General features: G+C 43.0%; 2 protein-coding genes across 3 annotated transcripts in view; both read left to right on the top strand.

The window, feature by feature from the left end:
* Positions 1-12,800, top strand: part of LOC125019106 (cGMP-dependent protein kinase 1) — an 84,858-nt gene extending 72,058 nt beyond the window's left edge. For both annotated transcript variants that reach the window (XM_047603619.1, XM_047603618.1), the window contains exons 8-18: positions 399-464; positions 2,418-2,492; positions 6,438-6,534; positions 6,665-6,804; positions 8,254-8,343; positions 8,771-8,912; positions 9,347-9,510; positions 9,703-9,825; positions 9,907-9,969; positions 10,056-10,122; positions 10,248-12,800. In XM_047603619.1, the coding sequence (XP_047459575.1) occupies positions 399-464; positions 2,418-2,492; positions 6,438-6,534; positions 6,665-6,804; positions 8,254-8,343; positions 8,771-8,912; positions 9,347-9,510; positions 9,703-9,825; positions 9,907-9,969; positions 10,056-10,122; positions 10,248-10,346 (1,126 nt within the window). In that variant the 3' untranslated portion in view covers positions 10,347-12,800. The remainder of the gene's footprint in view (positions 1-398; positions 465-2,417; positions 2,493-6,437; positions 6,535-6,664; positions 6,805-8,253; positions 8,344-8,770; positions 8,913-9,346; positions 9,511-9,702; positions 9,826-9,906; positions 9,970-10,055; positions 10,123-10,247) is intronic.
* A 1,878-nt stretch (positions 12,801-14,678) lies between these two features.
* On the top strand, positions 14,679-16,611 carry LOC125018960 (dickkopf-related protein 1-like). Its single transcript, XM_047603425.1, has 4 exons — positions 14,679-15,071; positions 15,185-15,329; positions 15,516-15,650; positions 15,768-16,611. The coding sequence occupies exons 1-4, from the start codon at positions 14,856-14,858 to the stop codon at positions 16,031-16,033; spliced, it is 762 nt and encodes a 253-aa protein (XP_047459381.1). The 5' UTR covers positions 14,679-14,855; the 3' UTR covers positions 16,034-16,611.
* The last annotated feature ends 9,042 nt before the right edge of the window (positions 16,612-25,653 follow it).

Below are 25,653 nucleotides of genomic sequence, written 5' to 3'. Positions count from 1 at the left end.
CTGAGCAAAGACAATATTTCACAGTGAAGGATGGATTCTTGGAATACGGACTCAGAGGATTCATGCGATTGGGGTGACTCCTCTGAAGAACCATCATCATCAGATGAAGATGAACTCGGTGTCAAATATAATAAAGAGTAATGCCACTCCTTCAGTAATCTGTGTTTAGAGATACGTTTTCGCTGCGGGCCTGTTCTGTCTGTGTGGCGAATAGAGTTATGACTGATGAATAAGTCATGACTAAGTGCTAAATATTGTGTCCATCGTCACAACTCTGATGAGGCATTTAAAATGAATAATAATGTGTGTTAATGACAGCCGTGCAGTGTGTGACGATTAGCGCAAATGTGCTAATTGTGCAGCGGTGCCTGATTGTCTTGTGTGCTCCTTTTCCCCAGGGAGGACATCAGGACAGCCAACGTCATTGCAGCAGAGGCAGTCACCTGTCTAGTCATCGATCGAGAGTGAGTATCACAGATCCTAATGACTGCTTGATGCCGGTGAAAATTAAAAGAAAAGCACGTGGCCGGCGTTACAACATTAATGTAGCAGCTGTGCTATACTAACGCTACCTTTCCTGAGTCACCAGCATTAATTCATTTTCACACCTTTGTGCTTGACTATAACACAATTATTGTCTGCCATCCAGAGTTGCAGAGTCTTTCTTGAAGTAGCCGTTCACAAAGCTTGGGAGCTGTAAGAGGTTATAAAATCTAATCACATCATCGCCTGGACTGGACTGAGCTCGTCTATCCATCTTTTGTGCACCTGATTATGATGGAAAGGTTTTCAAGACGCACGTAACAACACTCATGAGATTTGCACTTGCTTTGTTAACTGAGCCAGGTGTAAAACGTGCCCTCAGTCCAACTTCTGGGAAGAATTTAGATTTTTTTTTGCTACAGCGGCACGGGAACAAATTTTTTCTTCTTACATTCATCAGGATATTATTCAGCTTCTCTTCTCTCTTTATGCTAATCTCAGCTCCGACTTTCTGTTTTCCTTTTATAGCAACAACCTGGTCTGGCATTTTGCTTTGTTTTTTTTTTCGCAGTAACATACTTTAAAAGCGTCATATACTCCCAAAGAAAAAAGGTTTGCTCTATGAGCATCTCTGAGCATTAAGCCGTTGGTGAAAATAGAGAAACAGACGGATTGGACACAAGGAGGAAATTGTATCAGCTTACCGAGGGCCTCCCTTTGGCCTCAGGGAACACGGCAGGCGCAAATGGGCCATCCTCAGAGCGAGCAGAGGGGATAGCGAGTGAGTCATCCAGCACAGGTGATTACTGCTGCCTGTCATACAAGAAAAGCAGCTAATACTGTCACAGCCCACAAAGCCAATTCAGTGTGTGTGTGTCACACAGCGCGGTCAGTCTTAGTGAAGGATATTTGGTTTTAAACCCTTGTTATTCCGTGTGCATTCGTTCTTTTTTTTTCTACCGTTGCCATGCATCGTGTGCTGCTTTAAAATGAAACAGTGCAGCCTAATAGGTGAGATAAGGATAATTACAAGAGCTGTGGGATAGAGAGAGGGAATTAAATGGAACAGGAGGGAGTCACTCAGCGTAATAGACGCTGTGAGCGGGCACACATTTAAAGAAAAGCTCGGCTCACAGGCGTTAACGCTCTCCAGAGGAGAAAACACCAGATGCATTGTATCTTCTGCTGACAGCTTGATGCCTGAAAACTCCCAGCTAGTTCTTCTTTCAGTTTCTCCCATTGGCAGCCAAACTTTGGGGGGAAAAGAGCCGAAGCACGAGTGTTTCATTTCATTCACCACATCTCCCCGTGAGTGCGAGCGGAGGATTGTATTTCAGCAGGTTCGCATATGGTATTGTGTAGCTTATTATTCAGCAGTGTCCTACGTCTCATTATGACCTTTCTTTAACATTAATATCATCTGTCTTCAAACTAGTGAGAATTTGAAGGTTGATAATAACTTATCTGAAAGTACTGAAAACTTAAAGAATGTATCCATAATAATATACTATGACTTCTTGATCATCCAGACAGTATATTTTTATTCCGTTATTCCATCTTTGAAAAATTTATGCACAGCTTCTACTTTTGTCTCAAAAATTTCCTCCCACCATCTGCTGTCACACTGTTTTACACCTCTTCGCGGTACCTCTCTCTTCTCGCCTGTGATTTTTTAGAGTCTTGTCTCTAAAAGCCGGCTCATGAATATTTAATATTAACTGGCAGCGTTTTTATGAGTGCCTGGTCAGACGCCGCACCAGCATCATATACCGATCGCCCGCGGTGTACAAACTGCTTTGTTCCCTCTAAGTAGAAGCTATTAATTCATTACACGTTGTGCTGGGGGTATGTGTACGTGTGTGGATAGAGGGAAGATTTTTGAAGTGATGTTTGATAAAGTGCTGCTTTAACATATACACATGTCTGTGTTTCAGTTCATTCAAGCACCTGATTGGAGGCTTGGAGGATGTTTCCAGTAAAGGTCATGAGGACGCTGACGCCAAAGCCAAGTAAGATGAATTATTGTTGTGCATGAATGAGTAATAATGATTTTAAAAAAACACAATGCAAGTACTTTCAATAATATCAAAACTATGCACAAACTGATAATGCACTTGCGCCTCGAGTGCTGTTACATAACAAGCGACTAAAACCAAGAAAGCAGAGGTTATGACCTCCGCCTTTATATCTGGAGAAATTAATAAGTCCCCACTGTACTTATCGTCACTATGGAAACAAGAGAATGGCACTGCAAAATGAAGCGTAGCAGTGATGTGGGCATCTTGGGGTTCATTCGGCAATATATTGGCACAATATATCCACGCGCTCTGCGTTATGTTGTGAGTCAAGGTGGATTCAGTAATGACAGATTGCAGAGGTGGAGAGAGCAGGAACATTTATCAGTTGATGGGTGGCCACGGCGACGGGAGGCAGACTAGAATCCTGTCCGGTGTGCTGGGTTTCTGTGTGACTGCGGAGAGTGACAGTCGTTGATCGCATTAAGACGGCAGAGAGCAGAACATATCAGACGCTGGTTGGAAAGAGGCAGGTGCAGCAGCTTACATCTGGCATTTAGCCTTGGCCAGGTGCCCCATATGGCTCTCCACCACCAGCGATTGCTCTGCCAGCAGATGTGTTCAGAAAGCTGCAGCGCGCATCCAGTGCCCCATTCTTCCCATGCCCAGGCCTTTAGGGAAGCAAGTTTGCTTTTATGCAAATCACACTTTTGCATGACTATCATCTGCGAACTTATCATAAACACTGTCCCCCCCCCCGAAGAACTGTACCTCAAAATAGAATCCTTCACCCCCACCCCCTCCCAACCCCAACCCCTTCCTTCCTTTGAATCTGTCTCATCAAAGCTGTTTTCCCCCTGATTAAGGTAGCTTTCCCCCGCCGCGTGCTCGGTCGTCTCTCGTCGGCGCTCCCCGCCCAACGGAGCGCGTTTGTTTCTCGGCGAGGAAAGCCTGAGTCAGGATCCCACGGTGATGGAAACTATCTCTAATTGGTCACAGCGGATAAACACATTTCACCGGCCCTGCATCTATAGAGCAAACTACAGCTGCTCCCTGTGAGCTTGACAGGTCTTTTCTTCAAAGGCTAACTCCCCGCTATGTGTTTTAATGAAGCCAGCGGTTCTGTTGACAAGAGAGACCAAGAGGAACAAATACAGCCACCTTCGTTGTAACATCTACACTAATTTCACATGCATAAAAACAAGATAGATAGATAGATAGATAGATAGATAGATAGATAGATAGATAGATAGATAATATAAATGTTTGTCCTGCAAGAAATAATCTTAGTGCGAAAAATAAATTTCATTTGAACTCTCGCCCCTCATTCCTCCTTATGGTGAGAGCATAATAAGCTGTGAAAATGTGTTCGTGCTTAAATTAAAGTAATTAAATTCAAATGTCTTTCAGCAGGTTAACACCTGCTTTAATTCCCTGCTTTTTGCAGAGTCTGTGTCCTTTGAAAAAGCCGTATCCACTTTACTTTTCCACTTACTGTTAATCAGTAATTAAGGCCCGCCCGGCCAGAAAGCTCTGTAGATTGATGAGAAAATATGACCCATAGCTGCATATGACTCAACAGGTCCCATGATTTTAGAGCAAGTGTGGGAGTTCAATAAGCAGGAGTTACTCGTAAATAAAAGTGGCATTTAAGTAGTGCCAGCTTTAAGGTCAGAAGTGCTTTCTTCTACTCGCTCTGCTCCCCTGAGTCAGGCTAGACCAAGAAGAACTGGAGCAAAGTAAATGAGGATAATAGCACACACACGCGCTCACGTTCACATCCACACTCGCTCACACACACACACACACGCACACATACACACACACACACACACACACACACACACACACACACACACACACACACACACACACACACCCACTCAGTCGCAGGGGAATTGCATCATTTTTATGATCTCACCCGTTCAGTGGTACAGATTATCACCCACTGGGGTGCTACTTGACCGGCCAGGAACACTTTGTATTGCGGTGCTAGTGATGCATTCGTCAGATGCCAACATGTTATTTCAATGTCATGTTGTATGGGACCCGAATAGATGAATACCGTGGAAACAACCAGGATTACGTTACAGTGCTGGATGCGGCTGAGCTCTGTGTTTGCTTTTTTTCCAAGGTCATGGTTTAGGCATCTATTTAAGGTGGACGTATGGTTCCAGTCCCACTGGAGCTGCTCGGTCGCCAGTATCATATTCCTGTTCCTGACATCTCATGTCTCAGTCATGGACATTAGACAACTGCTCTTTCCTATTTATGTGCAAAAGCTGTTCATTCACAAACCTGCTTTTGTATGTATTTCCACTATTCATTTGTTCTCACAGAGCTTGTGTGTCCTTGACTGAGACACTGAGCGATAAATTGCGTCCACAACCATCTATTGCACTGAGTTGCTGTCAAGGTTCCCTGACTTAAGAGTCTTTTGTGCATAACAAGAATGTATTCTTTCATTGCCTACTTAATAGAAAGTATCAATTTTCTGGTCTGCTTTGAAAAGCTCATGAGCTTTTGGTATTTCCACCTTAGGTTGTGACTTATTTTGGAGCAATGCTACCACCTGCTGGCCAATAAATGCTATCACTAGTAAAGACTTCACAGTGTAAAATTACCCCCGATTCTTAACAATTCAGTAAGGTGTGTCCACACTTTTGACTGGTAGTGTATTAACAGCATTTGTGAAACCAATCCTTCACTACCGGAACAGACACATCATATCCACATGTCAAAGATTTGCTGTGTGTTAACAATCTGTGGAGATTATCTCAGGCTCTTGATTCCCTTCGTCCTTTTCTTGAGCAGAGCGCATTTGGGTGTTTTCTGGGCCAGCTTCCAGACGAGGGTAGTGGAGGGGAGGAGAGGGGAGGGGAGAAAAAGACGAAAGGATCACCTGTAAATCTCACACGATAGTTATAGTGCCTATATATATAAACACGCACACAAACAAACCGTGAGTGTCCTGGTTACCCACTGTGTTCCTGAGAAACATCGTGCTCAACAACGTGCCAACACGTGCCATCACAATGCCTGCTGGCATTCAGCTCAGGGGGGAGGAAAAAAAAGGTTTTAATTGCTCTGGCTGGCGGTGCAACTGATGTGGATTTGAAAAGGGTGAAATTCTCTTTTCACATTCAAAATGGTCACTCAGCACAGGATAAAGCTGAATTCAAGCCTGAAACAGTGCTCATAAAATGAACATTTGTTTAACTTGCTTTTATTTATATGAACATAATCCCCAGTGCATCATGGGTAAAGACTACAGACTTATCTAGACAAGCCTTCCGTTTTTTTTTTTTGTTTTTTTTTTGACAGCTGTACAGTTTTTGTGAGAGAAAGGGCCGCACGTTGGGGCAGTAGTTTGTTCCAAGTGACCCAGAAAGGCCCGTCCACACTCAGATCCGTCCTAAACCCACTGATCCAGAGACTGAGCTCATGTAAGTCTGTCTGGATCAAACTATAACTGGAGAAGACACGGGGGCATGCGGGGATGTGGGACAGACACGTGGAAACAGTCTCCGCTGCCAGCATGCGCGGGGTCGTGGTGTTCGGTGGCGGAGCCAAAGCATGTCTTCAGAGCCAACTGAGTAGTCGGATGCCTTGCGTGGTGGATATCCCCATCTTTGTTCTTTCCCATCGAGACGGGGGACAGGCTGGGGACAGTCAGTCTGCATTGAAACTGAGGTCAAAGCGATTTGCCAAACTCAAAAACACATCCTGTTCACATGCTCATATCCATGCACCCTCCACATCCTCAATAACATCCTTGATAGATTACCATGAGTTAAATCCTCTAAGATTAGCAAACAAATGAGCTCAAGTAGAGACGGATATTTTGTCTAAGGTTATTTTAAAGTGGATTATGTGGTCTTTCATCCTTCATCTCATCTCTAATCCTGTTCCCATTTTTCCCTTTCCCCGGCACCACAGGTATGAAGCAGAGAATGCGTTTTTCTTCAATCTCAACCTAGCAGACTTCAACATCATCGACACACTGGGGGTTGGTGGCTTTGGGCGGGTTGAGCTGGTACGGGAGACTGCGCCGTGACACCAATATGAGCCATATGAATCCTTAACCTCCTCAGCATCGTCTGACAAGCTGTGCAAGCTGATTGGCCACCTGACCCTTGATTTGTTTCTTTCCCTCCTCACTGCAGGTTCAGCTCAAGAGTGACGAGAACAAAACCTTCGCCATGAAGATCCTTAAGAAGCGACACATTGTTGACACGAGGCAGCAGGAGCACATTCGCTCGGAGAAACTCATCATGCAGGAGGCCCACTCTGACTTCATTGTTAGGTACGCGCCCAGACAGCTTCGGTGAAAGGCTGTCTAAATAATGTGCTATACATGCCACACATGTCATGGGGATCAGTGCTTTATTAGCTAAGAGCCAGAGGGACCTTGAAGTGATTAACAGAGTTTTCGCTGCAGGGCTTACACTGCTTCTTTGTGTATAATAAAGGGTTTCTTTACATACAACAAACCGATGTATATCCCAACACGTTAAATGTTGCATCATTTGAGTTGAGGTGCAGGTTGTTTGATGTTAAATAAACAGACTAGATAAACTACTCCGAAAATACAACTTCAGTGCACCCTAAATCAGTTTTCCTTTAATCACTGCAACCACAGTGATTATCCATGGCATTTCCAGTAAGGATAATTGCATAAGAATGATAATAAACAAGATTCCCTTTTGGCCCCGTGTCTAAAATGTCATAGCCAGAGATAAGGATAAGGAATTTCTCTCTGGCTACGGTTCAAGACGCGGTTTGGTTCAGACCTGGTATTAACATGCGCCCTGAGGGATCGGATCACAAGTATCCAGGCTTTAAGAAGCGTGTTCACACCCGGCATTTCCAGACACCACTTGAAATCCAATCAAAGAGTGTCCGGATCTCAAATGAATCCTCAGTGCGTCACACCTGTATTTGAAGCTCGCCACTTGCGTTTGGACAACTCAAGGCGCACGTTAATACCAGGTCTGAACGGGGCCAAAGATGGGAGACAGTGCACAAGGATAATCTGTGGAAAATGCTGGACAACGCACAAGAGTTAAGATCTGCGGATGGCGTCCAAGAAGAGAAGCGAGAACAAAATGGCACAAAGTTCCAAGATTAAACTCAGCCTAAGGAGCAATTGTGAATATTGGCAGCCCGTTCTTTGGTCAGATGAAACCCAAATAAATTTGCTCCAGCTTGTTTGGCAAGGACCTAAACAATCAGGACCACCGCAGTGACTGCGCGGTGCCGGCGGTCATTTTCCAACAAGAGGGGAAAACTGAAAACATACCCAGGTCTATGTCCCCAGACTTAAAGCCAATAAAACTCACTTAACTAAAGTATTGAAAAAGGAATATTGCACAGAGGATGTTGTATAGTGTACAAGTTTACTAGAAACAAATTGCATAGAATTATAAGTGACACTTAGTCGACATTAGATTCCTTGAGGTCTTGTTAGTTTTCTATATTAAAGAGTATCAACAAAGCCAATAACAGCTTTATTGCTTTATTACCATATTCTCATTAAAAACAGATAACTGGGGTATATTGCTTCTTCAATCTTAAATTGCTTCCTACACAACTGAAATGAATGATGAGCTTTTTATTGGGGTTAATGATGACTTTGTAAGCAACAGCTCTGTTTTAATTTTGACTCCCCACATTGATTAATTCTTCTTGAGTTATTAGGTATCCGTGCACTTGGCAGCTGTTTGAGATAACGACCAAATTTGTGTGTTTTCAGACTCTACAGAACCTTCAAAGACAGCAAGTACCTCTACATGTTGATGGAAGCGTGTTTAGGAGGAGAGCTCTGGACCATCCTGCGAGACAGGTGGGCTCTACCCCTCCACATCTGATTTAACCCATTTGTGTCTCACTTTAAAAGTACAAAGTGTGAGTGCTGCAATAAATAGCATTAAGTTAAAGTGATTAAAAAGTCTGCGAGCTTTTTTCACAAGAGTTCTACGTGATTTACAGTGTATCCAGACAGACATTGCACATTTTACTCTCAAGTGGGAATGACTTCCAAAGCAGGAATGAGTAAAGTTTTATGCTCATACTTAAGACATTTAGGTTCAATATGCTAATTCATGTTGCAATTTGCAAAGGTTTTCATTTGTATGAGCAGCCCAAACCCCATGGTCGATCTAAGAAAAGATTTAATTGTTGGACCAATACAGTTGTATTTACGAGCACTTACAGTAATCGTTGCTCATTTATTCCGTGATTCAGCTTCTCTTCTCCTGCTGTGTTTCCAGGGGTTCATTCGAGGACTCAACCACCAGGTTTTACACAGCCTGCGTGGTGGAGGCTTTTGCTTACCTGCATTCCAAAGGTATCATCTACAGAGACCTTAAACCAGAGAACCTTATATTGGACCACAGGGGTTATGCCAAACTGGTAAGAGAACAGCAACGGCCTCTCTGGATTGTCTGTTTCCTTTTTACTTTTCTTCTTCCGAAGCTGAAATGATGCAAACGAGAGAAATGTCATCTTTTTCTGAAGTTGCAATGAAATATCAAAAGACTTGTGAACACCTTGAAAGAGTAATCATCGTATAAAGAATAATATAATTGAGGTTATGTTGGGTTTTGTTTTTTGAGGCGTAAAGCCATTCCCTTTTCTCATCATGGGGAACACGGTTTGTCTCTTTTGGCAGCCTCTGGCTGCTCGGCTCTTTTTATTCATAATGCCAAAGCCGCTAAATCCACAATTTCCATCTTCACTATTTTTATACATAAAAACGAATATGTTTTGATACAAGGAATTCAGACCAGACACAGATTTTTTTTGTAAATGACGAAAGCAAACAAGAAAGTCTTGCTGCTCTTCAGGTGGACTTTGGCTTTGCCAAGAAGATCGGGTTTGGGAAGAAGACGTGGACCTTCTGTGGGACGCCAGAGTATGTAGCACCAGAGATCATTCTGAACAAGGGTCACGACATCTCAGCCGACTACTGGTCTCTAGGAATCCTCATGTTTGAGCTCTTAACCGGCAGGTACGCACAAGCCCGGGCATGTCCATAAAAACTCATTCACTGCAATGTAACAGTACTAAACTGCATTTGGAAAATTTTAGGGTTATCTTAAATGAAATTAGACGGTTTATTTTCAGGGAGCGTGACTGAATTCTTATTAGTGGAACAGTGTCCATATTCATACTCTGTAATGTCTTGGCTTCTGCTGTGTAGTCCTCCATTCTCTGGCCCCGATCCCATGAAAACCTACAACATCATCCTGAGAGGCATTGACATGATTGAATTTCCAAAGAAAATTACCAAAAATGCTGCCAACCTAATCAAAAAGCTATGCAGGTAAGTATTGGTGCCTGTGGCAGTTTAACTCGTAGTAATCATCTGAGTGGTCTGTATGCTGAATCATGTCTTTAAATTCAGGGATAATCCTTCTGAAAGACTGGGAAACTTGAAAAACGGTGTCAAAGACATCCAAAAGCACAAGTAAGGAAAATCATTAATGGTTTTAAAATGTTTCTCTTCACGGTTTAATTGTGTATTATAATGAAATAATGCCGTTGTTCCTTCAGATGGTTTGAGGGCTTTAACTGGGAGGGCTTGAAGAAAGGGACATTGACGCCTCCTATTATCCCTAATGTGAGTGGACACTGCTGACAGCCTCAGTCTTTACATTTTTTTCTAGTTGTTCGAATGGAATCTAAGTATGTTTGTTAATCTTCCATCTGCGCTCTGCTCTGTGGTGATTTTGTCTTTCTTACCAGGTCACATCGGCAGTCGACACGAGTAACTTCGACAGCTTCCCAGAGGACAACGAGGACCCGCCTCCAGATGACAACTCCGGCTGGGACGTCGATTTTTGAAGTCCTCCCGCACCCTCAAAAAACCAAAAGAAACTCTTCTTTGGTCGGCTTCCGGAGGTCGTCTTGGAGGACATGGCTGCGTTGTACAAAAAAAAAAAAAAAAAAAAAAAAAAAAAAACTGCTTTAGAAATGAAAGAGAAAATATGGAAAAGAAGATATGCGGATGGATGGCAAACCCTCTGGGTCACCGATATGCCTTTATTTCACTGTGGCTCTGGATCAAGCATTTATAATGGGACTGCTGTAGCACTTCTTTGGGGTTGTCTTACACTTGGGTCTAAAGGGAAAGGCAAAGAAAGTGCAGGGATACACACACAATACAATACAGGCTGAACGTGGAGCCAGGTTTTCCTGTGTAAAAAGGGGAAACGTGTTTAGTGTGAATGTTTGATAGCTTGCCAAGTTTAGGATACATAAGTGTGTGAAAGTGTGGGAGACTGCTCATAAAGAGAGGAGACCGATGACTGATTTTTACGTAGTTTCTCCGCAATATTTGGTTGATTCTTTGGAAGGGGATTAGATGTTATTGCAGTCGCCCCCCTCACCCCCCTCCTCTTTTTTTTTTTTTTTTTTTTTTACATGCAGCCGCTTGCTGCAATCTGCGATACTTTCCAGAGAGCTACACCCTACAGTTTGCAAATAAAACTGGCATCAAGTGCTCAAGACTAACCTGAATGTCACAGACTTTCCACTCACTTTACATACATATGACATCCACTACGAGCGGTACATGGTGTCTCAAATTACATGGTCACACAGGGGCTGGGCTACAAATTGAATTCTTCAGTACAATTTATTTAAGATTAATCTACCTTGAAAAGCACAAACACTGTGCATTCAGTGGAAAGAGACTATTAAAGTGCCCTGCTTAAAATGTAGTGACTCACACACACCGGCACACGTGAAATGTCAGCTAGTATTTCCATGAAGCAATGTGTCATTATGCACTTAAGACCATTAACTGAGAAAATCAGCAGTTAAAGCTCATTTTAGGCCTCAGCAGAAGTCACACTCCTGATTTTTTGTTGTTGTTCTTTAATTTGAATCATTCTTTCTTGGTTTGTGTTTTTTTTAGAAAATGGCCCGTACCGCCCTTTTTCCGTTCAACCCAAACCGGACGTCCTCTGTTCGCTCCTGTATAGTTCTGACGTTACTGTGAACATGGATTCAATGTCTTTGGTGCTGTTGATAAATTATGATAATAAGCGACGTTGAGATGACAGTACTGGTTATTGTTTTCGTATTGTGATTTATTTTTATTTGACTTTTTGTGCTTGATTTCTTTGTAAAGTACTTGATGTCATTCTTTAGAAAATTGGAGGTTTGTGTACGTTTGTAAAAAGATTTGTTTGGTATCACTTGACGCCATGTCGAATTGTGAAAGGTGGTATCCTCGAGGTCTTCAATCTATTTTGTTAAGTTATCTTAAAGACTACCTTGACTTATGGAAACTTTGAGACGTCTCTTTGGGGGTCAGCAGTGAACGCTCACAGTCTCTTGACCATCGCCCAGCTCATCGCCAAGTCACGACATAAAATCTAAAGGAATGTAAGTGCCTTAAGTCAATGGCATACTAAAATTAACATCACAAGAACCTTTTCGATGCTGCATGAACACATATACACCTCAAAAAAAAAAAAAAAAAACCTGTGTCCTCTTAGATGGCTGCTTTTCATCCTTTGTTATATCTAATAAACACATTAATCACCACGGAAGGAGGATTTCTAGTCATTTGACGACTGACAAAAGTATATATGAAATAAATTTCCTGCTTACGCCTTTTGAATTATCTCACGGTAAAGCCACACCTGATACGGCTGCAATGACGTGCTCTTCTCTACATATCTGAAGCGGCCTTTAGAAGTCAGCCGCCGCTGGCCTGATGTAAAACACCAGTGAGCGTTAATCACAGCTCAGAAGAACCATTCATCACCCGTTTGACTCAAGCGTATAGAGATGGCAAGAATGATTTGCAGTTTGGGAACATTTCGAAAACATGAAAACAATAATCTTGTTTACCACTGTTGACAATCTTTAATGGTACGATAGCATAAATCAGAATATGTCATGGTTCTTGTTTTATTGTTTGGTTCAAATGAAGACAGACAGCTCATATTTTCAGCCCGGGAAGTCCAGCAGACTGACACATTTAAATGATTTGTTAAAGAAGAGCAGAAAACAATAATAATAATAAAAATAATAAAAATCTTACTTCTGTAGATATACCTACAAGTATCTTGCTCTGTTATAGGAAGTTATGTTTATCACAAAGCCTTATGTGTGTCATCACTTTCCAAATCACTGGTTTTGATTTTTTTTTTTTTTTTATTGACTGCCTTCTGCAAAGTTAACTGATATTTGCCCTGTGTTCTGTTGTTTTTCTGCTGTAAATGCATTCTGCAGAGTGCCACGTGTAAGATTTTTAAAATTATAGAGTAAAAACAATACTTTTGAGTCGTGTTTGTCTCTTAGTTCTTTTAAGCGACTGGTTGGTTAAAGGCTTTGTTGCAGTTTGGCGCTGCAGCCACAGGAGGGAGCTGATGGTAAGACAAAGCAAAGGGCCTCAACCCGGTGTAGACTTGCTACGGGGGTCGCTGAGATGTAATAATCAGCCCTGGAGTTAATGTCATCCACTTAGGGATAAGTGCACATGATTCCGCTTCTCTGGTCTCCGTGTTATTCGCACAACAAATCTGTTTGGGGGGACAGGGAAATGGCTTCAGATATAACAACAGGGTGACACTTCTGCGAGATCAAAGGGGATCAAAGTGCATCAAAGGAGCTCACCTTACCAGCACTGACGTTTAGTAAAGTGGAGATAAAAGCTCCACTTCAAAAGATATGCAGCAATTCAAACGCGCAAATGTAAGAGCTGGCGTTTGTCAGGTGTCTATGGCGCATCTCTCACACTAAACACGGGCACGTACGCACAGGCCCTCGCAGTCAAAAACAGGCAGTAGTGACCAGCAGATGACGTCCAAGTGCCAAAATATCTTCATGGACAAACTGAAGGTGTCCATCGCGCACTTGGGCACCTGTGAGCGTCTTTGCGCACTAAAAAAATCTCCCTGCCACAAACTGCAAAGTGAGCAAATTACTAATGTCAGTCGTGATTCTGCCTGAATGACTTTGAATGATCTTTCTTTATAGAGCATGTAGCTTGGAGATAAATAATTTAGTATACTTCACGAAAACGGGACATCATGTTCAGGCAGGTCCGTGGAAAGCGGTAACATGACGAGGCTTGTTTGCCAGGGTTAAGCCAAATACACATGGCCAGGGTTCATTTGAATGTTCCTGAGTAAATAACCCATCAGCGTGGATGTGTCTCGCAGTGGAGGAGCCCAATGGGGTCAGGGGAGCAGGGGAGATCAGAGTCGCCTTTAATCTCAAAGTGCCAGTCAACCCTGAAAGGCCTCTCCGCGGAAGTCCATTAATTCGGTAAACTTTTCACACCCCTTAATGGTCCGCATATCCTACACATTGATGTCCGCCAGTGGTGTAATCAAGCACACTTTGGAGGATAATTGCCCCCTTCGCAATCAGAAGGATCAAATGAACTCGTTAATCGACGCGAGTAACTTCAATCACTGTCTTCGCAGAGCCAAAGGGCAGCCGGTCTACTCGAATGTCAGAGAAGCTGGGAAATCAAACCGATTTTTTTTTTTTTTTTTTTTTTTTACAAAGATGGGCAATAATGAAGAAAGAAACGAAAAGAAGCAAAGCAGATGAATAGAAAATAAGACACGTGCTTGAGGAATACTCTGTATAAATCGTTTAAGAAATAAAATGTGTGCTTAAACTTAGAGTCTGAAATAAAAAAAATATGTCAAATCATTAAATAAATCGCATTCAAACAAGAGTGTATATTGTCTCATTACCCGTTTATTTGTAAAATAAAAATAAAAATACATCAGAATGTAAATATGAGTTATGTACAGAAACATTTGTTTTCAGTGTTGGGGAAAAATAAGAATCCTTCATAAATCCGGCAAACATTGATTAATAGGGACAGCTGTTTTAAGGAAAAAGAAAAAAATTAGTAAATTTACATTTACTGTGTCTCTTAAAACTAAAATTAATATTTCATGCTAGATGGCGCAATTATTGAGTGTGTATAGTTCATTTCCCGTGTGCGTCAGTGAGCATTTGGCATTCAGACAGACTTTTCAGGTCATTATCATTACACAAACACTGTTAAACGTAGCCCTGTGCAGGGAGAATAGATGGCCATTTCCGTACAGTGGGGCTCTGTTTGAAATTCCACCCCTCCGCCTTTGTTGTGCACAGCGAGGGGCGGGAAGACAAACAGGTCCACATGTATAAAGAGATCATCCCGGGGCTGAGAGGCAGGAGACTTCCAAGCACCGTGCCGAAACTCTCTGGAAACTTTTGGATTCAGGATTCAAGGCCGCTTTGGACTTTGTCACCCACTTATTGTTTGCAACGCAACCGAAGGGATTTTGTTTTTTATTCCGTGCGCTTGCAGCGAAGTTTAAAAGGAGAACCATGCAGATACCGTCAGCGCACCGCTTCTTTGCTGTGTATCTCACTCTCTTTGGATACATTGGGGACGTTTACGCAGGGGCTGTCTTGATGAACTCCAACGCCATCAAAAACTTGCCCGGAGCTTCGGCTGGCAAAATCGCCGACACTGTCAGCCCGAGTCCGCGCACCTCACCCTCCGGTAGCGTGGGACACAAATTACCCGTAGACACCTTGCAGGTAATTAACTCTCCCATGCGTAAAAGTCCGTGCGTCACGACAAACGATTTACGCAAGTGTAATGGTGGCAACATAATTTGTGACGCAGTGCTTTTGTTTTTATCGTACTATAGCAGTCAGGTGTGTGTACTGATGATGAAGACTGCGGAGGTGATGAATTCTGCAACGACGCTCGAGGCGCCTGTCTGCCGTGCCGTAAGAGCCGGAAGCGTTGCGCAAGGGATTCCATGTGTTGTGCAGGAAACCGCTGCAGCAATGGTGAGCAGAGCATCTAATCTGAAATACATACTGCTGTTTATCATTATCCCATTGTTGCTGATGTTCTGGTAGCCCAGGATTGCTCTCATCAGTCATACCATTTGATATTCATTAATTTTCAATAAATGGGTGATTTACTATGTTCTGTGGTAAACCTGATGTATTTCTTTTGCTCTTTGTTTCCAGGTGTTTGTCAAGCAAATGACATAGATGGCACAGATGCATCCATCATCCCTGGCTGGCACAAACTCAACAACACCATGGAGCATCCAGCCAAGAGGCCTCCCACTGCCCATGGCTATCAGCCTCATACTGTCAAAGGTGAGTCCCCTGTTAGGAGTCATCCATCTTCACTGATAAGTTCAAGTGACAACATAAGGAGTTTTCAGAGAAGTTTGTTTTTCGTGTGACTTATCTTCTCCTCACCTCCATCCCTAGGCCAAGAGGGAGATACATGCCTGAGATCTGCCGACTGCTCTGAGGGCCTGTGCTGCGCCAGACACTTCTGGTCTCGCATCTGTAAGCCCGTGCTGACAGAGGGCCAGGTGTGCACACGCCACCGAAGGAAAGGCAACCACGGCTTGGAGCTGTTCCAGCGCTGTGACTGTGGCGAGGGCCTGGCCTGCCGACCAGAAAAGGGAGAGAGGGATCACAGTGTCAGCAGGACTGCAGGCCGGAACCTACACACCTGTCAGAGACGCTGACACAGACCCATGGACACACAGACGAGGAACACACACAGACACGCACCCGTAAATCAGTCACAGACACTGACGAAACACTTTTCAGCCTTGCATACACCAGAGATGCTGACGCACACACACACGCGCACACACACACACAGACATCCAACACCTAAGACATTCTTTCCTGCCAAAGCTGCTGACACAAACACATCACCCGGAAGGATGGACATGAATCCTGGAAAAGTGATACACCCAGAGGGATGCAACAATGCAAGACGGACTGATCCAATTCCTCATTAACGGATGAGTAGCCGGATGTTAGGAAGTGACATTTCAGAAGTATCATGTTGTCAGTAATGGCAGGGCCGCTTTGTTTCTTTTTATGGAACTTCAAGCCGTGATTATTGCAGTAAATTACTGTATTGTACATATTATCCTGGATGTGGCACTTAATGGATCTATTGAATTCTGTCAACACCAGTATTATAAAGACATGGTGCTGCATGCATTGTATATATACTGTTTTATAAAAAAAAATTGTTATCTATAGAAAATTTGAATATATTTGTTTTATTAAATGACATCGGACAACCTTACTCCTTCTTTCTGCCCCTCATTTTTCTTTTTATCTGACAAAACAAGAACAAAGAAAGAAAGAAGAAGTGCTGAATATAAATTCTCCTGCAGCAGCTCGAGTCTAAACCACATAGTTTAAAAAAAAAAAAAAAAAATCAATGATTGGCAAATGCAAGAAGTGTTTCTGGAAAAGTAACAGCTGTCCACTTCTGGAAAGCAAAAGTTATTTAAACAATCACTGCGGTGTTTAACTTGTTGCCCAGTCTGCACAAATCAGCTGCTGACAACGAGCGCATGGTTTAAATGTTTGGCCAGATACACTATCCAGATGCACTACTCATACAGCTGAAATGTGTGCAGGCTGACACGCAGCAAACATGCTTAAAACCAACTTTAATGAGTCAGTGCGGAGCCTCCTCGAGTCACATCCTGCTGTTGACGCGAAGGGCAACCAAAGGGGCTGTGTCATCAGATGAGCATTAAAAAGAGGACCGGATGCGGCCATATGAAATGATAATTGCAAAGAGGTAATAACAAAGTATATGTGTCCCAGTGAGTGTTTGCCACCTAAACCTTTGGTGTTGGCTAGTTTCTAATTATAACTTCCCTGCCTTCATGTGCAGCAGAACAGATAGCTAGCTATCCAAGCTAAAGCCTCTAATTACTTCATCTTACTCAATCTACACATGGATTCATGAAATGAGGTGCACTGCACCACTGTTTTTTTTGTGACGCAACCAGAAAAAATCTCTCTCAATTGCACAGCACACCCCAGTTCCTGGCTGTTGTGCAATGGATGTGCTCTAATATGTAGGCTATGAATGCACTCAAATGCACCTCGGTGCCTGTAATTAGGCCTGTTTAGATTAGAAGATAGCAAGGAAATTACTGTACCTTTTGCTTGATTCTCTTGTCAGATCAAAAGGAGCGCACGGCACTCTTGATATCTGACCGAGCCAGATAACCTCTTCATCTGTTTACATCCATAATCATTAAAGACGACACCGTGGGCTTTAGCCCGACTGTCACTGAGGAAGAAAGATGTTTGCTTAAGTGCTTCATGACATAGTATACCTTGTCCTTCTACTTTCTAGCGGGAGGCCAATAATATAGCTTACAGCACATTACAATATTTTCATCTTAATGCATTACAAATAACAAATGTTATAATACATGGCAAGATGATACTGCCAGGAGTCGGTTCTTTGCATCAATTAAAAATACAGTACCCACAATAACAGAACCATATTTCTGATTACTCTTTCTTTGCTCTCGCACTGTTGACCACGAGGCAGGCAGACATTCACAGAGACACACTCCGTTTAAACAATTTAGTGTCCATTCTGCAGAGCAATTAAGAGTAATGGGAGCATTGTCAGCAGCACAATATACCATGCATGCTCAGCCAAGTCATGTTTGTGGGGGTCCTGGAATCTGCGTGTTTGTGTGTGTATGTGTGAGCCTGTCATCATTATACCAACCACAGGCTAGCACAGGCCACAGGCATGTGCACCAACTCAAGGACGGCCGGCTTGTGTTTGGAGCTACGGTACATTTAGTGGACTCCAGAGGAACAACAGCAACAATAACAGCGCACCATGGCGCACACAGCCGTGTCCTCACATGCAACCTAGAAGCTTCTGCACACTGACAAACAGACACACACACCCTTACAAGGGAGAATCAAGGGGTGTGAGAGGGTTGGAGCGGCAACAGCACGCTCGCCCACGCAGCGGCATCCTAACCAACAACGCTTAGTGTTGTCATACCACAAGAATGAATCAGCACTTCCACTGGCATGCGTTTTCATGCTACTGTACACTTCCAAAGACTGGAAACGTGTAACTATAGCAAACATTTATCTTAACAACACACTTGCATGCTATGAGACCCGAAAACACAGATTAACAGCTTATGTTTTCATTCCACTGTGCATTTTATGTGTGTCTCATTTGCATAGCTTGCATTCAGATGTAGCTGGATAGGAATTCATCAAGTCAATTTGACATAATATGATAACGTTTAATGGGTAATAAAACCTAGAGTGTATTTGTTTGTTCAACCGTGTTAAATTGTGCTATCTCCCTCCACGATCTAACAGCTCCAGTAAAGCTTTTATCTGTTTGAGTACCTGCCGCATCTGCCATTGTTATTCTAGTATTGCAGCCAAACACCCTTGACAGACATCCCCGAGTTAACAAGCTCATGAGTGAATGGTCTGAGATGAAAGCACAAAGAGATGAGGCAGAGTACACAGAGGCGATGCATGTTATTTTGTCAGATGAAAGAGATGGCATACTCCTGGAATGAGCATTCGGATCAAAACCAAGCTCTTATGTAAACAAAGTTTCACAGGGAGGTGTCAAACTTCTGGGTACTGGCACTGATTACTTCATAGAGAAGAAGCACAATGCTCACTATTCATCTCTGTGGGATGACAGTCTGCCTGATTGAGCAATAAGGGGAAATCTCTCTGTTGTTAGGAAATAATAATTAAACAAAGGACAAGTCATTCAGCACAATGTGTTGAGTGTGTGGGGACAGGTGGAGAACAGGTTTGCTCCACTCAGTGATGTCAACACAAGAGGGGAAACAAGGCTTTTCACAGAGTGGGGTGATGACGTGCTGTACTTTGATTGGGTTTCATGTTACGTTCCAGGTAATTCACCAGTCACCAGATTGTTCTCACTCACTTCCTTTGCATTAGTATTTCACTTGTTTGCGCCCGGTGTAATTTAAAGGTTCTGCTTCTGATAGTGAAGTACGAGCGTCAACATCATTCATCGCAGGATATGCTCGGATTAAGGGCCGTGACACGGCAAACAGCCAGCGTGCCAAACCAACAAGGACCTGGCACCCTGGTTTTGGTGATGTGTCCTGCACCGTTGCCACTGGTCTCTAACAACTCAGACAATTCATCATGCTGAATCAGCGGTGAGGAATATCCCTCTGACTGTCTGTTCTATTTTCACAACAATGAGTTCATGTAAAGTACATGAATAAATTAAATCAATGATACTGCCATATAATACAGGTACATACACAACGAAATGCAGTTTGGTATCCAACCAAAAGCAATAGGCAATAGCAACAAGTGCGAAACAGTAGGGAACAAGCTATGACTAATACACCAGCTAAGACTATTAATACTAATTCAGTATATAAATGGGTGTGTTCAAATGCAGTATTTTGGCCTGACAATGCAGTGTTTAGATGTTGGTTCGGTGTGTCTGGGCCTTAAAGGTTGGACGCAGTGCAAACAGCTTGCACAGCTCAGACTATGACACAAGACAGAAACTGTCATGTCTGGCAGGTGAGCCGCGGTCTTGTTTGGTTCTTTGTATCAACACAATGGTGCCAAATTTGGCAACCTTTGTGCGATGACAAACCTCCACGCAGCAGCTGTTGGAAAAAGTAAAACCTTTTACGCTAAAAACACCTGATTAAAGTTACATTTTTTCCACTACTCGTGTAGTTTTCCACCTGGCTTGGATTTTACATGTTAAGTTAGGCCAACTCTGTAGGTAAAGCCGCAGTGTAAGTGAAATAAGCCCATTTACTTTATTACTGTGAATTAGTGATAATCCTTAATTAGTGATTTTTTTTTCACAGGCCATTTTAGCTACTTGCAGCTATGGGAGAGAAGCACAATTAGGAAAACAAGCCTCTTTCTCTTTAAAATTTCGAATTAATCATTTACAATAGCAGCATGACGCTTCTTAAAGGTTTCCACTTGATCAGACCTTCTGGGCGTGAGGACGTCCATGTGGCGGCCATGACGTGCCTGTTTCATGCTGCTATTCCAGGAGCTCTGACACTGGCTTTGCTCACCAGGGGAGGCTAATGGATGACTGGTTTGATCCATCCTGGTGTTCCTTCCATCTGCGGCTGATATCTCCGCTGTGGTCCACTCAGGTCCCTCTCTGATGAAGTCATACCATGTTTGAGTCCCCTTTTACCACATGAAACAGCTCACATGTTCTGACTTCAGCCCTAAAATCTGAAGGAGTGTTGGACTAAAACAGAAACAAGTGGTTATGTTATAATGCGTAAGCAGCCCGTTACTGTGACACTGCATGGAACACTAGACATGCTTTGCTATGATCTGTTGCCTTCTGGACTCGTACACAGGTTTATTTTTTCTTTGCTACTGTTTTTTTTTTCTTCCACAAAAACCAGAGGTGGCAGCACACGAGGACCGTGTTGCCACTGCAGTCCTCCAAGACCTGTATCCTTCAGGTGGATTCCCTCACTCTTTCCAGCCTCTGCCTTTTCGACGTATCCACTGCTTTCACAGCTGCAACCACTTCAGTGGAAACAAATAATCAGCCCATTGTTTTTACAAATAATACCCCAATATGCAATGTCGGCACCGGTCTGCCAGACGCGCAGAGAGCGAACAGATGCAACAGGAGGGGGGCAGAGCTGCCTCTGGGGATAAAAATGCCTACTCTTCATTATGGTTGGTCCAGAAGCTTGCTGCTGGCGGCCTGGGGCTGGGTAGACAAGGGCCAGGGCCAGAGCTGGCTCAGCTCCTGGCTGCTGTGTAAAGTCTGCCTCAGCCGCGACCACATTGCGCAAAGCTACTTCACACATATAATTTACTCATTATTTACAAAGTTTTCGAAGAAGTAAAAATATATTTATATATTGCAGAGGCAGATGAGGGAGATGGTGGAAAACTATCGCAGACTGAGTTGCTATTCTGTAAATAATAAAGTTACATAACACCGAAACATGGCAGGCTTATGGAGTCACAGTCAATTAGCACAGCTGATTGAGTGGAGGTGACCGCAGAAACCTTGTACTTTAAAAAATAACTGCGAGTACTGAGCAGAGACAGCTTAGCTGACGATTTGCAAAGCCCAGCACTAGTGTGCGCCATCAGTAGGTATTGCCGGTGACCATGTCTAATCAGTAAGCTCACAGGAGACAGACTACTACTTTTATGAGGGGCAGGAAATAGATGTCTCTCGACATCACCCTCGACAGGAGATGAGCGTGTCTGTGAGACACAGACAAATATCTCCGTGCTGAAGAGGGAGCACCAAAAGCCCCAGATGCTGTGTAATGGCATTACCTTTAAACCAATAGGCAGGCATCCTACCAGACAAAGACACAGTAATGGCCCCAGTGGTTCAACCATTGTCCCATTAACAGTCATCAGGCCCTAATCAGAGCTTTTCGCCACTCGCCACCTTCTTTCATGCCGCCCTCCATCTCCCCCCGTCAGTCTCTTCTCCTCCAACACCCGAACTCTTTAATGTCCCCTTGTCCTTCATCCTTTCAAAAGCACCATCTTTAACCCCACCAAAGACAATTGCCGATGAACAATCTCATTTGTGTGGGGACTTTTCAAAGGTGGAGGCCTTGCTAATAGAATAGAGAAGAGGAGGCAGGAGCTTTGATCTCCACAGGGGCAAATGGATGGGATTGTCTTGCCCCTGCTGGTGGGGCTAAGCTGGGGACGGTTTGAGTGGCAGGGGGCCATATCAAAGGTAGTTATCTTCAGAGGGTCTTCTCAGCAGCACATTAGTACGCTATCTAAATGTTGATTTGTTTACACCAACATCTAAGGAGGCCCAAATGAGCTGACAAAAGGAAACACAGAGTGAATGCAAATTAGGCCTGTGGTCAAGTTCACTTTTCACCGAGGACAAGAGGAGAGCTCATCTCTTCTATCTTTTACGATCGAAACCTATTCAAAGGTTAAAAGGTCTTAACGTCAATAGCAAACCACGAAATAAAAAATCCACAAACTACACCCTGATTCAAATCTGATCTCTGCACCATCTGGTCCTTCCACTCACAGAACCGAACCTTAATAGTGCAGCATGATCACTGTCTATGTTGCGGGCAAGGAGATGATTGGGAACACCCTATAGGCACAGCAAACAGCCATGTTGAGGTTGCTGACTATGTGTGTGTTCCTCCATTGTGGGTGGGAAACATCATATTACTGTCACTCTCACAGCTAACTTTAAGAAAAAGGTATACATCACACAAGGATCCTCTGTCAGCCACAGCAAGAGACAAAGAAATGGGTTTATTGTGCATGACATCTTTTCCCGTAATTTGATAAACTGTGGTCATTGTACGGAGCTGTTCAGAAAAGCCTCTGCTGCTTGAAACCACAAACTACATACCCATCTGTTAAAGGGAGCTGCTGTCACATAAAAGATGAAAAAGACAAAAAAAGAATAGGTGGGAATTTTTTGGATTGTAAAAAAAGTCAAAGGATTTTCATAAAAAAAGAAGGAATGAGCTGAAAGTTACTTACTATTTGAGCGGCTTAAGATTTGATGATGATGTGAAAGCTCTCTTCTTCCCCATCATCGTCTCCGCTGTCTGTCACCAGTAATACAGACGTCAAATGATACATTTCCATATTTATTGCGTCAGCGACTGCCAGGCTTGTTAGGGTGAATTCTCAGCAATGGCCATAAAAAAAGGGAAAATTAGACTCCCTGTCTGGTGTCACAGTTTGCCACTCACTGTGTGTATGGCCCAAATGTGGGATCGCAAATAAGCATCTTTATTTTTAGGGATTTTAAGACCAGTAGCACCCGTCTGGGTCATTCTATATCATTAGAAACTGCTCTAGAGATGAACAAATTCTCCTGGCACTTAAATATAATTCTTGTCCTGGAGCCTATGGTACCATGAAATCAAAGCCAAGCCTAAAAACCTCCCTCCATTCTCCGTGTTATTTTTGAAACTCTCTTGAAATTTGGGTTGACATGTTGATTGAAAATGCCCGCTACTTTGGTTATCTTGCGCATCAAAGGTCCAACTCAGCACATTCTCTAGGGGTTTGAATAGCACTTAGAAGCCTCAGTCTAACCCCCTGCTACTGAAATGTACATATCAGCCCTTCTCTATACTCAGTCATTAACCATGCTGGCTGCGTGTTTCCCCGGGTCTTTGGGTGCTGGTAAATATTTGCTAGACGGAGATTGCATTCCGAACTGGTACCTCTTTGCATAATAGTTGTTGTGAAGGCATCTATTGTCTCATTTAAAGTGACCACATAGTGTATTTCGGTGATGTCGGCAAGGGCTGGCTTCTCCACAACTCTAATTAGCATTCCTTCCAGATAAAACAATGATCACTTGAATACGGCCGAGCTAAGCTTGCAGGAAGCGATCTTAAGAGCTGATAGGAACCCATGATTACCTAGCAAGTAACTCCAGTCCTCCATGCATAATGTTTTAATTCAGCATCACCCCCACCGCCCCACTTTGTCCCATCACTAATCTTGTCTTAAGTTATCTTCAAACTACCGCTTTGCCCCGTGGCTACAGGCCTTATCATTTATTGATTATGTCTCTTAGATTAAAGGAGCTGCTTTCATTTCCACAAGAATGTGCCGCTCTCTCTTTGTGTCCATATGGAAGCATTTGTTGGACAGATGGGTTATTTTCCCCTCTAGACAAGGTCCCACTGGTCAGAAAGGGATTCACAGGGACTTGGTAAGTAATGGGGCTGTTGATATCCAATTGTTGCTTGCTTTGAAGTCCAACTGCCAGGTGATCTGCATTTGACCAGTGATGAAAGAAGAGAGAATAATGAAATACATGCAAGAAAAATAGCATTAGAAGCGTCATTTCAGCGCTGAAGCCGAAAATCTCAACGTTAATCACATGAGCCACTTTTACTACAAGTCATCTTAATTCCTCCAGACTATTCAGGGCTGTCAAATGGCTGTGTAACACCACCCCAAACCCCCTCAAGCCTCCCAGACTTAATTCCCTGTGCTGAGAAGCCGAATTGCCTGAATGTGGGTTACACACAAATGATGGACATTTTGTCTTGGGGTAATTACTAATATGCCACTGTTGTTGCCCAGGCTGCCTGTATCTGGGTTTTGGTTTAAATGTTGGGTTTACTCTCCCTGGGCTGTGTGGTTTGCAGCAGCTTAATCACAAAGCCACAAGCATCTCAGTCATTTTGATAGGAGCCAAACTGGGATGGTTTTGTATGTAACACAGTTTTTTTTTTTTTGTTTTTTTTTGCTAGTCCTACATATAGTTGGCTTTTGTGCAGAGTCAGCAGGGTACATGTTGACAAACTGAAAATGTGCAAATGGGATGAAAATAAATCTTAGGCGATTACAGACTGTAAAATATTAACTGAAAAAACTGTAACTGAAAAAAAAAACACCACAGAAAATATTACATAGTACCTCTTGATGCAGAGGATCAGTGATGTTAACAGTCTGCTATGTGATAATGTTGCCATTTGCCATCATTATTGGACAGTTTCCTCTTGTTTTCTTGTCATCAGTGACAACAGCTGTGGCATCTGGAGACAGTTTTTAGGCGCGTTTTGGGATCGTAACATAGGATGAGTAAGAAACCAAAGCACATTTTAAAGATTAAAGAGAGCAGAGGTGATAAAGTATCTTCAAGTGGACGTTAAGGAAACCGCAAGCTTCTGTGAGATAACACAGATCACCGGTCGGTGAACAAGCACACGGATGGCATTACCACTTATCAGCGCGAGACAAGCTCCTAAGCATCCACGTGTGCTGATCGCATACAATATTTTCCAGGACACAGGTGTTTACAATCCTTTTCAAATAACCCTGTTTACAAAAACAACAGTGCTAAAAAAAAAAAAAAAAAAGGCTTCCAAGTTACAAGCAACGGCGCAATTAACGCCTGTGTACCACATCGGGTACCTCAGCTCACTACTAATGGTTTGGGGCAGAGAACCGAGTCTGCTTTTTATTGAGCGTTCTGCCTGCGAGACGTCCAAATGTTGCCTGAAAGGACCTTTTTTTTCCTTAAATATTTGGCTTGTTGAAATAACAGAAGGGTTTTTTTGTGTTGTGTGTTATTTACCTGCAGGGAAATCAAATAAAGTTTTCTTTTTTTAACGTTTTGCCGTGTTGTGCAGTAGCTGTGAGACATTCTGGTCAGGATGAAGCCAAGCTTGACCCTCAGAGCTGCGCTTTTTCCACAGAAGAGAAGAGTAGCTACTTCAGTTGAGAAAAAAAAATGTATGTAATTACAGATAAAGCTAAGATACATCTGTTTTTATTTTAAACGTATTCTGAA

The sequence above is a fragment of the Mugil cephalus genome, chromosome 13 (genome assembly GCF_022458985.1).
Source record: "Mugil cephalus isolate CIBA_MC_2020 chromosome 13, CIBA_Mcephalus_1.1, whole genome shotgun sequence".
In the NCBI taxonomy this organism is placed as follows: domain Eukaryota; kingdom Metazoa; phylum Chordata; class Actinopteri; order Mugiliformes; family Mugilidae; genus Mugil; species Mugil cephalus.
This window is presented reverse-complemented; position numbering and strand designations above follow the sequence as displayed.

What these genes read in the sequence shown, in the direction of transcription:
- LOC125018960 (XM_047603425.1), top strand. Translation starts at nt 14,856, where the DNA reads ATGCAGATACCGTCAGCGCACCGCTTCTTTGCTGTGTATCTCACTCTC. An exon ending in TACCCGTAGACACCTTGCAG is followed by an intron (nt 15,072 to 15,184) that starts GTAATTAACTCT and finishes ATCGTACTATAG; the next exon opens with CAGTCAGGTGTGTGTACTGA. An exon ending in AGGAAACCGCTGCAGCAATG is followed by an intron (nt 15,330 to 15,515) that starts GTGAGCAGAGCA and finishes CTTTGTTTCCAG; the next exon opens with GTGTTTGTCAAGCAAATGAC.